General features: G+C 33.6%; 1 protein-coding gene and 1 pseudogene across 1 annotated transcript; both read left to right on the forward strand.

Annotated features, from left to right (window-relative positions):
- Positions 1-551: 551 nt before the first annotated feature.
- On the forward strand, positions 552-1863 carry LOC120272221 (annotated as a pseudogene).
- Positions 1864-6042: 4179 nt separating this feature from the next.
- Positions 6043-8516, forward strand: LOC120272222 (protein FAR1-RELATED SEQUENCE 9-like). The gene is made up of 3 exons (XM_039278989.1): positions 6043-6340; positions 6746-8389; positions 8506-8516. Exons 1-3 carry the CDS (start codon positions 6043-6045, stop codon positions 8514-8516), a joined length of 1953 nt encoding a protein of 650 aa, XP_039134923.1.
- Positions 8517-15723: the final 7207 nt, after the last annotated feature.

Here is a 15723-nt window from a genome sequence, read left to right on the forward strand (position 1 = left end):
TTTCTCCACTTCATCAAAATTTTATTTTCAATCCACTGATTAGATTTTTCTATGTTAACATCTTACAAGCCATTATTAAAAATTTTTAAAAAAAAATTTGGATCTAAGAAAGTAGATGAAAAATCATAACTTCTATGAGAAAAACATTAAAATATAAGTACAAAGGTCATATAAAATATTTCAAGAGTAGAAATATGCAAATTAGACATTGAGAACAAAATAGAAAACAACTATACATACAAAGAAAAAAATAGAGTCAATACAAGATCCAAAAAATAAAAATAATCTTATCCCTTCTTTTAATCAAAAGTTTTTACCTAATGACTTGTCAAACTTAAACATTGAAACCTCTATTTTAGTCATCCGATTAAACTTTCAATGTCAAACTCATCAACAAATAAATAAATAAATAAACAAACAAACAATAATACAATAAACGAAAGTAATCCTTTCTTCACATCAATCTCATCAAGAATATAAAAGAAGAGATCTCATTGACTTGATTCCTACCCAATTTATTCTCTCATGAACATAGTGAACGATAGCTTTAAGGTCATTGCAACAAAGCATAACATTTACAGAAGACTCCAAATGTGGAAGGAGTCTCAATTCTTTTCCTGCACCAACCTTTCCCCCTCAACACAGTATAAACATATGGAGTTATTTGGATGATGATTTCTATGGTTAGTAACTCCCATTGTCCATCAATGTGATACAGATGATGCACAATTTGGCTGCAAAAACAAATGGTTGTTTCTTGCAGCTAGTTCCAATCTCTCCCATCTCTCTTCTTCTCTTCCTGTGCAGAGATTGATTTCTGGTGCTGGAGCTCGAGGAGGCACTTTGAGTATGGTCTCGGTTCCAAACTCCTCGATCATCTTTTTCACACTTGTCGTCAGCTCCTGGACCGATTTGTTCCAATGGTAGTTAATGTTATTCTCCAGACTTTCCACAACTGCCGGAAGAACACCTATGATACTGAGCTGGGGAACAAAGATTTTGCTTATGATGGGGAGAAGAGCCTCTTTACCATTGGGTCTCTGCCTCATGTGAACAGTGAATTTACGGTTGTTCTGGAAGACATGTCTTCCAACAAGTATGTCTCGTTCTTTGCATTCTCCATGTTGTAATGCTATTGCTGGCTGTTCTTCTTGTTTTCTACATGGATAGGACTTTCCTTAGTCTATTAATTGTTTGTACTGTACAGTAGTGCTGCCAATGGCAGCCCAGGTGGCAATGATAGCCCGGGGGAAAATGACAGGAAGCGTGTTAGGCGACCATATCATACTAAGACCTTTAAGTTAAGCTGAGTTTTGCAGCTAAAATTCCGATGCCGTCTTTTACCCTAGCTTTGAAAGGTTAGGAAAGGGTGCTTGACATAGTTCTGCGCCAGCATGCTGCCAAACAGTATGTTGATAATGCTTTCTTTTGCAAGTCATTTATCTGTAACCTCAGTCAGAGGGGTTGTCTTATCACATGAGTTTTAATTAATTTATTTGTTTATTTTTGCAGGGGTTGCCTTCTTGTGCGGCAGTCCTATTTTCAAAATAATCCGTCAAATTTTACTGATTTGGGAGGTGGAGTGTTGGGATGCAGAGACTTCCATTCCAGCTTTTGAACTACACAAGGAGGTCTCTCATTGAATATTGGTATGCAGTGCTTACAAAAATTATAGTTGGGCAGGTGTCTGTGTACATTGGTGTGTGTGTGTTACCTTTATTTTTCATATAGCAATTGCCTCAACTTTTGTTTGCAGATGTCTCAACCACCATGATAGTTAGACCTGGCCCCGTTATAGACTTTCTTATAGCTAATCAGAATGTTAGAGATCCTTAACAAATTGATTGGTCAAAAATAAGTTGAAATTGAGTTAAAAGCTGTCATTTGTTCTGATCTCAGCATTTTATCTAACGGTTATTTTCATGTATTGAATGGCAAAGCGTAGCCAACGACTTTCGAGTCTATTGGTACACGGGTCACCGATAGAGCTCTCACCAAGTGGTGAGAGTTCGACATATTTCTGGAAATTGTGAATAGTGATTGTGTATTGGTGGTTCCGGCGCCCACGTGAGCGCGGCACCGTCCCCACTGTTCCACGGGGTTTGTCGTATCGCTGGGTCTACAGTGGGTTTGCCCCGCTCTTCTTTCCCAGAAAGGCAAAATATGTGCTAAAGAATTTAAGGATAAAAGATGTTCCTTCAAACACAGAATAACAATCATCATACAACCCAAACCATGCAGTGAGGATACTTCCTATATCCTATATCCTATTTCCAAAAATCTTGGCCAAAAACCAAAGCCACCAAAATAGTGTGCGACACATGCGGAGTAGAACAAATGAACAAGTTGTGTTAAACTGAACAGAATACTGGAATGGTAACACACTAACACTCATGGGACCCATTGCAACTAATTCAGGCAAATAACTAATCAAAACTGTCAAGGAAAAAAGAACACACCTCTATCCTAAGTATCTTGGTTACACCACAGACAATTTCCCTAATTACTGTGTCAACCCCTGGACACAAGCCTCCACATGTCACAATGCACGCATGAACCTCATCTGACTGAAAGTACACTTAAAACCATACTATAGTTGTATAGAATTTTTTTTTTCTTTTTATTTGAAGTTGTATACAGTTTTTATTATATACTCAGATAAAGAACTGGAGAAGCATTAAAGAAAAAATAATCAGAAAATTAGAGCAACAAAACATAAGCATTAGAGAGCTTAGTCTTTACAAGTTCTAACTTGAGCTCAGTGAACTAGAATAGCAACATTTTATAGTAACAAGCCAAACTTGAACATGACAAATGAAGCTTGAAGCTAAGCTCAAGCTCGAGCTTGAGCTTAATTAAAATAGTAACAAGCTAAGTTTGAACAAGGCAAAGCTAGGCTCGGCTTGTTTACAGCCTTATTTGTAAAGAATTAATAATTAATACAATTTGATTACTCAATGAGTACTACCCCATTATTGTTTTAAGGTAGTACTACCATGAAAGCAGTAATCAAATGAAGGAATTATTCAATGAATCCACCCATAGCAGAATTAATAGCACATAGTCAAAAAGGAATTGATCAATAATCATATTGGAATTAATAGCGCATAGTAAAAACGGATTGACTTTATCAGATAATTATTAATAGTCAATAAAATAATCTAATGAATCCGACATATATTTACCAGATAGTTCAATTTCCCCTTAAAATACATCTATTTCTGACTTGAAATAGTCAGTACTTACCAAACCAAGCAGTAAAAGCCTAAACTAACATGAACCTGCACTGAGAACGCCGGATTCAATCTGTGAGGTAGCTTCTTGCATCTCCGAATCGCAAAGGGAAGGAAATCAAACAGAGAGGAAATCAGAGAGACCGGCAAACAAACAGACAACCAATTTAATTATTTAACAACTAAAATTTAATTATTTATAATTTCAATTATGAATTTATAATAATTTATAACTATGATTTAATTCATTTTTAATGAACCTTTTTTAGTTGATGGAGCAAATTGTTTGGTTAATACCTTTTTAGTTTGTGGAGCGATGAAAAAGACAACAAGCACCGGAACCCGGGAGCGTGCAGCTAAGGGCTCAGGCAACTCACGTGCCTTTACTTTGTGCAGGCTATGAGATTCGATCTCGGATCCTCCCCGAAACGAAAACCTTCCACAAGGGACCTAATGCCAATTGACCCAAAGGCTGTTAGCTTGGTGAGGCGATTTGTCTGGTTAATTCCGATAACAAACGAGGAAATATTATAATGAATAGTATAGAATTTTAAAATTATAATTTATTTTTAAAATTTTTGGTATATATAATTTTAAATAGATGCCAATGAAGTTCTATCAACTTGTTATTTTATAATTTTTATTTGGTTATATAATTTACGATAAACAATTATGTATTAAAATAATTTTTTAAAAACATTAATATAACATTACAAGCTATTCATAATTTGGGGAGTAGCTTAATAAAATGAACTTAATTTTTATTCCAAAAAAAATTAAAACGTGCTAAAAAATTTAAAAAATAAGGGGATAAAATGAAAAGTTCTATAGCTTTTTGGTTTTTCAAGTGTCAAGTCAGCGATATTTTTTTCTTTATTGCGAATCCCGAGAGACGGCAGAAATGATGTTTTTATTTTATTTTTTAATTTTATGCGAGTCCCGAGAGGCACCTTGAGCTCTCACTATTAAATATGTTTTATAATTTTTAAAATAAAATATTTATTGGCAAAAAATAAAAAAACACATATTCATTTTTTTAAATGCTAATAGTCATTTTCATTCATCAATGAAATAATGTATACCAAATCAAATCAATTTAATTTTTTAAAATAAATTATTAGTTATTAAAATAAATAATTTCAAACAAAGCAAAGAATGTTTAACAAATCAAATCATTTAACATTTTTAAAATATATTATCATCATTAATTAAAATAAAATTAAGGTTACATGAGTACATTCATGGATATAATTATATCCTAATATATGGCTGTTATCCTTAAGTAGTTGATTATTATTATTATTATTATTATTATTATTAAAAATTAATTTATCCAGTTTAACAGTCAAAAATAAATTTACAAAATTCTCCTCTTCACTTTTAAAATCTGAAGAAACAATATTGTAGCTTACCTAATTTACTTATATTGTGCTTACTTCTCTAAATCACTAAAGTAGTGTTTATTTGGAAAAATTTGGAGTTACATGTTACGTGAGTTACTTGGTTTTAAAAATTCAGTGTTTGTTTCACGAGATTTTTAAAATCTATATAATTCAAATTACATCCAATGAGGGATTTGGTTTCACGCCCAAATTGGGCGCAAGTCGAAATCCAGTCACTTGAAAATCCTTAGAGGATGTATATATATATATATATATATTTCATCTTCTATGGACGTCCCTAGAATTCAATTCTAGGGACGTCCTCACACAGCCGTTAGATCACAATCTAACGGCTGTGTGTGTTATTGGGAATTCATATAGAAACAAAAGGGAAAAGTTGGCTGTTGTCAGAGAGAAAAAAAGGGAAAAGTTTGTTTAAGTTCTTCGTCTCCATCGCCGGCAGCTCCTAGTCGAGAAGCTCCATCTTTCACATCGCCGGCCGCTCCCGGTCGTTCGTCTCTATCGCCGGCTCTCCCGGTCGTTCGTCTCCATCCTTCACAACGCCGGCCCCGGGTCGTTCGTCTCCATCACCGGCAGCTCCCAGTCGTTCGTCTCCATCTTTCACAATGCCGGCCACTCACGGTCGTTCTTTTCCATCTTTCACAACGCCGGCCGCTGACGGCCTCCATCGCATCCAACAGTTCACAAGCCCTCTACCACCAGTTTTCGTCGCACATCAACTTCGCATCTCTCAAGTATCCCGATCTCCATCATTTGCAAGGTTGGTCGTTGTCCTGTCTACATCGTGATCTAGGCGTTCGCAAGCCCTCTACGCCCGATTTGCATCACACATCAACGGCCCATCTCAGAGGTATCTTGCATTCTTGTGTTAAAAATAAAATCTTGATTTATTTGTTTTATGGCATGGAATGCATGTTAGAATGATAGTGTCTGTCTGTTGATCAAAGAAAAGAATAGATCGCTCAAATTCTTTGTTTAAGTTCTTCGTATCAAATAAATACAACCATAAACCCAAAGATTGCCATACCTTTTCGTGGATTACTGCACAATTACGGAGAGTCAAGCATTTGCAGGATTCCAAAATTTGACCAGTTATATAAAACAACAACCAACAATTCATAGATAACCTAAAACTTCAGTTAATGTTATCCATTCATAGAAAATCAGAGTTAATTTCAACTTCTGTGTTCTTCAAAACTACACCTTGCATGCCATAAAACAAATAAATCAAGTACGACTTTTCCCTACATATGTTTTTCCATTTTTTCTCTAGAATCTTGATTTCCATTCAATGCGTGTTAGATTTAATTCGTTTATATAGCATTTGTTCCAATTCTAGAAATCAATATTTTTCTCATATATGTTTTGACATATTTTAATTGGTTTGTAGTTTTTCATAGGATATCATGGAAGATATCACAAATGGAATATGCAATGATGATAGTTCAATATTTGATGATATTGAAATTGACATAAATGAGCTTGGGTTATGCGGGGTAAATGAAGAAGATGGTCATGTGACACAAGAGATTGATAGCCAGCAACATGAAGATGAACATGAATTGACTACACAAGAAGATCAAGAAATAACAATGAGTCCACAACCTCAAGATGAACGGGAGGTAAGAATCTCATTTGTTGGCATGGAGTTTGAGGATGAGGATGAAGCATATCGATATTACTTGGATTATGCAAAGTCTAGAGGTTTTGGGGTAAGGAGGGGCCACGTATATCGTTCATCTCATTCACATTTAATTACATGCCGACACTTGGTTTGTGATAAAGAAGGAGCTAAATGTATGACAGACAAAAGACAACTAGGAAAAACTATTCAAAGACATAGAGATACAAGGACAAATTGCAAAGCTCAAATAGTAGTGTCAAAAATGAAAAGTGGATTATGGACCATAAAGACTTTTGATGACACACATAACCATCCATTACTAAGAACTCCATCTAAGGTGTTGAAGATAAGGTCTCACCGTCATATTAGTAATACATGTAGAAGTTTGATGGAGACATTACATAAGAGTAGAGTGGGGCCAAGCCAAATGAGTCGAATATTGAATGAAACACTTTCAAATACGGGATCTGCACTAATTAGTCCAGTTCATTGTTCTAATGATTTGAGGGGAGTTCGGAAGAACAACATTGGGCAAGAATGCATGGCTGTTGTCAAGTTCTTCAAGGAAAAAAAACTCAACGATGATTTTTTCTTCTTTGATATGGAGTTTGATGAGTTAGGTCAAACAAGGTGTGTCTTTTGGGCAGATGGAAGATCTAGAATGGCCTATTCACAATTTGGAGATGTTGTTATTTTTGACACTACTTATAAGACAAATCGATTTGGCTTCCCCTTTGCACCTTTTGTTGGAGTTAACCATCATATGCAATCTATTTTATTTGGTTGTGCTTTAATTGCAGATGAAAAAGAAGAAAGTTTTCTATGGGTATTCCAAACATGGCTAAAATGTATGCTAGAGAAATATCCAAAAACCATTATTACAGATCAAGATTTGACTATGGGGAAGGCTATTGCAAATGTTTTTCCAAACTCTAGCCATCGACTTTGCTCTTGGCACATTGGAAGGAATTCAATGAAGTATTTAGTAGATTTGAAGAGTAAAGATGGCTTTATGCGGGAATACAACAACTGGTTGCATCATAGTGAATCTATTGAAGCATTTGAGAATAGATGGGGTGAAATTAAAGCAACATACAACATTGATGAAAAACACTGGTTGAGCAAGATGTATAACATTCGAAATAAATGGGTTTCTTTATATTGGCAAGATATATTCATAGCTGGAATGACTACTACACAACGCAGTGAAAGTATCAACTCATTTTTTGATGGATTTGTTAATGCTCAAACAGCATTGGATGAGTTTGTTGTTCAATATGATAAAGCTTTGCTTGCTCGAAGAAATGCTGAAGAAAATGAAGATTTCAAAACTTTGAACTCTGTACCTAACTATCACACAAGTCATCCAATCGAGAGACATGCAGGAGAAGTGTATACAAGAGTTGTGTTTAATATCTTTCAAGTGGAATTGCGAGAAAGTGATAGTATGCTTGCCGAACGAGTTCAAGATGGGGGTAATCATACTAAATATGCAATTTGTAATGATATGGTTGTATTTATTAAAAACTGTACTGAAGATGGGGAACCTTTTGCTACATGCTCTTGTAAGAAATTTGAGAGAGAGGGTTTGTTGTGTCGCCACATATTGAAAATATTTAAAAAAAAGGAGGTTGTAAAGATCCCCCAAAGATATGTTCTACGTCGTTGGACTATGGATGCAAGGTATTTGTCAAGTGTTATGATGGTCGAGACACACAACAACGCCTTTACACCTTTGATGGAGTGGAATGCACAAAATATGTGTTTTCGTATTGCTCAATCTATATCATCCCAAGAGATGTATGAAAAAATTATGCCTAAGCTAAATGACATCTTCAAAATGATTGGTGAAATGGCTAGTGTACAAGAACATAGATCATGCACCGGCGGGCAAAATGAGGAAAATCAAGATGTCATTGGTTCCTCTTCGTGGCCTCCATTCTCAAGTGAAGAAAACATCTGTGGGTCACACATTAGTATTGTTGATCCAAAACCTATCAAAAGCAAAGGGCGACCAAGGGTGAATACAAGGATTGAGTCTAGAATCGACCTCCAATTATCATCTAAGAGGAAAAGGACTTGTAGTAGATGTGGGAGAAAGGGGCATTACATGACTACATGCACATTTGGTAAGATTTGTTTTTGGATTTTGATTTTTTTCCTAAGTAGTGTATCTATTTAATCCATATTTCGGTCATTCATTATTGTTTACTAATGGAATATTTTGTTTTATTTGTGAATGCAGGGCCACCATGAATCTATTGAAGCAATCACTCTTTGAAGCTAAATGTTTGTATTTAATTATAGGATGAATGATTAATGTAATCAGTGTGTTATATACCTTACTGTTAGATGAAGTTATGTTATCATGAGTTGGTTTAATGTCTTTCTTGCCTTTTTTTTTAGATGAAGTTATGATGAAGTTGTGTTTAGGACTCTTCCATCTTGTAGGTGATTTGTTAGAAAACTTATGTGATGCATCTGATTACTTTCTCAGCTTGAGTTTGATTTATGGCATTTAATTTCTATCTAAATGCAGTTGAATTTTATATGTTGATTCTGTTTTGATGGTTCATGGGAAGACAATTTATATTTGCACGAGAACTAGATTTTATATATGTAATACAACTCATCACGTGTAGGTTATCCTTTTGTGTGGTTTCTTGATACAACTTTGGTAATAATGCAAAAATGGATAAAAGCAAGTGCATTCATTCTTGGGTTTTCAAATAAATCAACTTTTCTTTGAAATTCACGAGAAAGTTGCACAAGAGGTCCAGGAGCTACATTTGGGTGAATTTATTGATAAAAATCAATTCATAATAGGTATAACAAATGATAGTTCAATGACATTCTAAGAGAAAGAAATTAACAAATTCAAAGATAAATGACAGTTCAATGACACTATCAAGCTTGAAAGTCGACCCTTACGCAAGTCTCCAAGATCGACATAGCTTCAACAAAGCGGCTATCCCGTGCCAAAGCATTGATCATAGTGTTCCAAGAAAACATGATTCTGCGAGGCATCATGTTGAAAAAGCCTCCATGCAGCATCTAGATCACCATTCCGAACACATCCACCAACAAGAGTATTCCATGAGACCACACCTTTGTTCGGCATCATGTCAAAAACTTTATTAGCCGCATCAAGCTTCCCGCATTTCATGTACATGTCTATAACTGAATCACCAACAACATCCCATTCATCAAGGGCATGACGCAAAACATAACCATGGAATTGTCTCCCAACACGAAGTTCACCCAACTCCATGAAACGTCGACATTGCGGCAACAACGAGAAACCCATGCGGCCTCAATACGTGAAAACTAGCATTTCTTGAAAAACACCAATAGCATCACTTACCATTCCCAATCTTTCATAGTTCAAAATCATCGTGTTCCAAAGTATTATATTCCTATCCAAACATGCATCAAAAAGTCGCTCTGCTTCCTCAACCACCCCGCACTTCATATACATATCAACCAAGGTGTTCAACAATCATGAACTAAGCTCAATCCCAGTAACCACAAGATAAGCATGAATCCTCTTCCCCTGACTCAAGATCTCCCAACTTGGCAGAGGGTAAACCACACAAGCCATGGTGATCGAATTGGGCATGATCTCCCCTTGCTTCTCCATATCCAAAAAGCAGTTGAAATGGACCTTACCCGAGCTCACCTCCACGAGCATAGCCATCAATAAGGCTCGTCCCAAGATACAACATTTCTCTCACGCATTTCATCAAACACCGTTGTGCGGACTCAAAATCTCCACTTTCACGAGTAAAATGAATCAAAAGAATTAAACACAAAAAGATCACCTTCAACTCCTCCATCCCCACTCCATCTTGATCGAGAACCCATTCCGGAAAAGAGATCGAAGGCGGCTTCGCGATACCGTAGGCTCATCGGATTGGAAACCCGAGCATAGGCTGGAAACCCGAGCATAGGCTGAGATCGAAGGCGGTCTTCGCATACCGATGAAGCTTCTCGAACGCGGGAGATGAAAGACGAGGAATGAGATGAAGCTTCTCGACTGGGAGCTGCCGGCGATGGAGACGAACGACTGGGAGTGAGCGACCTTTTCCCTTTTTTTCTCTCTGACAACAGCCAACTTTTCCCTTTTGTTTCTATATGAATTCCCAATAACACACACAGCCGTTAGATTGTGATCTAACGGCTGTGTGATGACGTCCCTAGAATTGAATTCTAGGGACGTCCATAGAAGATGAAATCCCATTAATATATATGAATATATATACATATATACACATACACATACACATATACAGAAATATATACACACAAACATACACACATGCATATGCATATATACATACATACATACATATACTTATACACATATATACATATACATACATATATATATATTTTATATAAACATACATAGGTATGTTTACATATACATACATACATATACATATATACACTTCTACATATATACATATATGCATATACACACATGTATACATATACCTATACATAGTATATTTACATATATATATACTCATATACATATATGTATCTATATGCATATATTCATATATACACACATATACATATACTTATATACATATACATATACTGATATACATTTACATAGATGTCCATATATACACACTTATACTTACACTTATACACGTGTTTTCCAATTCCAAATTTACAAATCCTTCCAAACAAACAAAAAATCTTATAATACAGTAATTCTAGTTACACCCAACTAAACACAAGATTTAAGTGCACTGTATTTTGAAAACCAAGTATTTTCAGTTATATTGTAACTAAAAATCCACTGCATTTAGAATTACATTCAACCAAACGCCACCTAAATGCAGCTTAAAAATCAACTATAAAACATAAAAAAATGTCCACAAAATGATAAATGCAACGAAATGGGGCTTACTAATAACATGGAGGTCCATTTCTAGTCTAACAAGCTCCAAAAGCTTGAATCCATCCATGTCTGGCATGTGGACATCACTAACAACCAAATCAAAATTATTCTTGTTCTCCCTCCGAAGGAAGGCTTCCAGGATTTTCAAGAAGATGGGATTGTTGCCCGGCCGGGATGCGCATTCCAACAAGAAATTGGCCTTCCGGAATCTTCATGTTTTTTTTAATATTTTTTTTTAATAATGTGGATAAACCATGCTTTCAAATAATTTATTCTAATAATTTATACAGCGCAGCCCATCCTAAATAATTTATTCCAAACAAAACACGGGAGAAATGACAATTATATTAAAATATTTTATCATTTTAAACTCATTTTTTTAAACTGTTTTTCTTTTAACTAAATACCATAATAGGTATTTATGTAATTATTTAAAAAATAGGCATTTTATTTTAATATTTTGGAGTTAAATGTTTTTTTAAGATACTTAAAAAATCAAATAAACTATATAAAAAATTGTGGAAATTCAATATATTGGAGTTAAATATTTTTTAAGACTGTTAAAAAAATCAAACAAACTATATAAAACCAAAATTTTAAATATTATATTTAATTAATTGTATTTTTTAATTATTAAAAATATATATTACATTGTTATTATTATTATTATTATTATTAATTATAATATTTTTAAATATTTCGTTATTGACCCTATCCAACCCGTTGAACACATCGACCCCTAACTCTTTTGATTCCATCGTGTGTTTTTCTGTAGTTATCTACAAAAATTTGGTTTTTATTTTTTAATATTAAACTTTATTTTTTAAAAATAATTGTGGGTTCCATTAGTTTTTAACTTTAAAAATTACAAGTCCCATTAAATTTTTTAATATTAAATTTTTTTTGTTTTTAAACCACAAGTCCTACTAATTAATTTGTTGATCAATTGTACTCAATAGATCAACATGCATGGGCACAGGTTGTCCATAAGTTTCTAATGGATGATGTCCCCAACACAGCAAGGTGTGCCAAAGCCTGGTGCTCATATATGAAGAATATTCACTACATGCAGGGGACTATTATTGCACTCAACATATGGTTTTATGAAGAAGTAGCACATTTAGATTTTAGTTTATTCAAAAAATGGGAGTAGTGAGCCCAACAAAAAAATAAATATTAAATAATAATAATAAATATTAAATAATAATAAATATTAAATAACAATAATTAATAGATTAGAAGAAGAAAATGAATAGTAATAATAAATAATAAATAATAGTAATAGTAATAATAAATATAAATAATAAATAATAAATAATAATAGTACGGATGATAATAATAATTATTAGTGGAAATTGCCAAAAACACCCTCTAAGTTTGCAATATGTACAAATTGTCCCTCTAAATTTGATTATCCATAAAAACCCCTCCTTTTGAATACAATGAATTTGAAACCCCCCAAGCATGTAATGGAGTTAGTTTTGAATTTTTTGGATAAAATTATCCCTTGTATGGGAAGTTGTGGCAAATGAGACATGGTTTAACCATAACGCCCTTTGCTGCAATAATTTTTCCTCTTTAAGAAGAAGCAGTTTTTTTCTTGGTTAATCCCCAGAGAACACCATTATTGGCGCTGATTTTCTTTTTCTCTCTTCATCTCTTCAGCTTTTCATTTTTCAAAGTTGTCGTTGTCTGGATATTTTCTGTAGGATTGGACCACTGCCTAGAAGGAGAACTCTCGCTCAACTCTTCGGCATTTCATTAGTTTGCGCTCCAAGGTATTGAGGCGAGGTGGACGTCGTTGAAGATGTTGTGCAGTTTTCTTTTGTTTTGATATTCTGTGGGTTTTTTTCTGGTTTGATTTGTAAAGTATTCTTTGCAAGATTTACGATTGTGTCCGCACTCTTAGTAGTGAAGTGAGTTTTTTAAATGGTTAGCGCTTACAAAATGTTATCCGACATGCAATGACAAAACTTTAAATTGATCTAACAAGTAAGGAAGGCCTACTAAACCGTCAGGATGGCGCTGAGGTGGAACCGATACGCTCGTAGAATCTGAATACCTACTAAAATCATTTCTGTTTAAACAGAAATTTGATAAATTTAAACATAGACATAACATTTTAAACAGAAACTTCATAAATTTAAACGGAAACATTTCTATTTAAACAAAAAACTATATAATTTTAAACCGAAACAGAGACATGACAATGATAGCTGAGAAAAAACATAAGTTTTAAGCAGAAACTGGGATAATTAATCAATAATTAACTTGTACAATTATGTTTCTGTTTCAATATCATCGTTTCGTTTTTAAATTTGCGTTTATTTATGGAAACTGATTTTCATAAATAACGAGCAAAATGTACAATAATATGCGATAGTTTGTGGTAAACATATGTAACGAATATGAGTTATCCTCTATGCTTAGTTGGCGACAGTTTCTTTGCAAGATCTACGATTGTGTCCGCACTCGTGGTAGTGAAAGTGAGTTTTTTTAAATGGTTAGAGCCTACAAAACGTTGTCCAACATGCAATGACTAAAACTTCAAATTAATCTAATGAGTAAAGGAAGGCCTACAAAACTGTCTTGATGGCCCTAAGGTGGAACGAATACGCTTGTAGAATCCAAATACCTACTAAAATCATTTCTGTTTAAACAAAAACTGGATAAATTTAAATAGAGACATGACATTTTAAACAGAAACTTGATAAATTTCAATGGAAACATTTCTATTTAAACAAAAAACCAAAAAGAATGTAAAAATGTATACAAAAAGGTTTAATATGATTTGATTGGGCGGTTGTTTTCCCACCATTTTTAAGGGTAAGAATGGAATTTCATAATATGGAACCAGTCCTAGTGACCTTGAGGGGGCAAAATAGAAGTGAAACAGTAAAGGAAGGGTTGTCTGAGGTATTCAAAACTCACAAGGGCTGTTTGGGAAGTTTTGAAATTGTTGAGGGGTAAACAGTAATTTTTTTCCCTAATTATTATTATAATGATCATAATAAAGGATGAATGGAAAAAAATACTATTTCTTTTTGAAAAATTTATAATATTTTAAAAATATATTTTCTATTTTAGAAAAGTTTTCACTGTATAGTGTTACATCTTCATGCTAAACATCGATATGCGTGCTTAATTCATTGATATTTTGAATTTTATATGTGCATCCAATATAAACAATAAATTTATATTATTAAATAAAGAAGAAGAGAAAAGGTTAACTGTAACAAATGACCTCCTAACAAGTCCAACAAAAACAAAAAATTTATACTTCCAAGCAAAAGATTTGTCAAACAACAGTTATATTACAAATATTTTATCATTTCGAACTCAAAAACAAAATCAAATATGGTTGTTTTGCAAATATTATCAAAACATTCAATAATAAATATTTAATTGTGGACCCCACTCCCTGATTAGATCCCACCGTTAGATATGACACTGATTAGATTCCTTTACTTTAAAGTAAATCTATATTAAAATTTTAAATATCATTGTTCTATTTTGATTTAAATTATTGTTTCTTTTATTTTTTACTTTTTGAACCACGATCTCCACGTCTTATCACGTTGGGAGTTCGCGTACTTTGAAATTGGTAAGAGAATGTATCTCCCTTTCTCTTTGATGGATTGCCTAGGGGAGATGACGACAAGATCCAGAATAGCAAGCATAACTACAGGTAGGTGATCGTAGAAAACCTACACCTTAGACAAGATTTTCTTTATGCTATCTTCGTCCTTTTGTATTATGAGTTCTTTTTAAATACTCAATTATAATTATTAGGTCTTGTTAGATTATCATCAATTCTAAGGGTTAAGCATAATTTTCAAACCATGTTTATAATTTATGATTCTGTTTAGCCTTTTGTTTTGATAATAAATATTTTATTGATTTTTTTAAGCATATTGTGTTGATCCGTACTCACATCCTTGCCAACATTAAAGCTAGGAAACTTTTATGTTAAAGGGAATTGCTTGTGGGTCGTGTAGTTTGATTGTTACCCTTACCTATCTTTAATTTTGATGCCTTATTGAATGGTCTCTTAACCTCGGGTGAAATTCATATTATGTCTTCAAAATCTTTTATGCGGTTAGGGCAGAGGAATTGTTGATTGATCTCATTTGATAAGTTTCAGATATCTGCTTTTGAAATAGTAGAAATTCCTCATCAATTTTAGAGGTCTTGGAGGTCGAACTTAGAGGACTGTCAAAATAAGAGAATTGTAGAGTTTGATGTTATTTAAGTACCTGCAAAATTTCAGATTTTATACACCTGTATTTTCTGAGATATAATTTTATTAGTAAACTAGCTTGGATGTGATGTCTCTGCAGAACATTAAGATTGATGGGTGTTTTTGATGGTCATAGAGTTAGATTTGGGTAAGGTGAAAAATAGGAAAGTTGTTTATTTTTGAGTGATCTGGTTGTCAATAAAATTTCATTGCTTTTAGATTTGTACATTAAGAGATATGCATGTTTGAAAGGGATATGTCAGAATTATAATTCTGCAGAAATAGTTGAAGATTCAAATGAATGTTAT

The sequence above is a fragment of the Dioscorea cayenensis genome, chromosome 11 (assembly GCF_009730915.1).
Source record: "Dioscorea cayenensis subsp. rotundata cultivar TDr96_F1 chromosome 11, TDr96_F1_v2_PseudoChromosome.rev07_lg8_w22 25.fasta, whole genome shotgun sequence".
NCBI lineage: Eukaryota > Viridiplantae > Streptophyta > Magnoliopsida > Dioscoreales > Dioscoreaceae > Dioscorea > Dioscorea cayenensis.

Bases quoted from the DNA above. Each gene is read 5' to 3' on its own strand.
- LOC120272222 (XM_039278989.1), top strand. From the start codon at position 6,043: ATGGAAGATATCACAAATGGAATATGCAATGATGATAGTTCAATATTT. The intron at 6,341-6,745 runs GTTTTGGGGTAA...TAATTAGTCCAG, and splicing joins GGATTATGCAAAGTCTAGAG to TTCATTGTTCTAATGATTTG.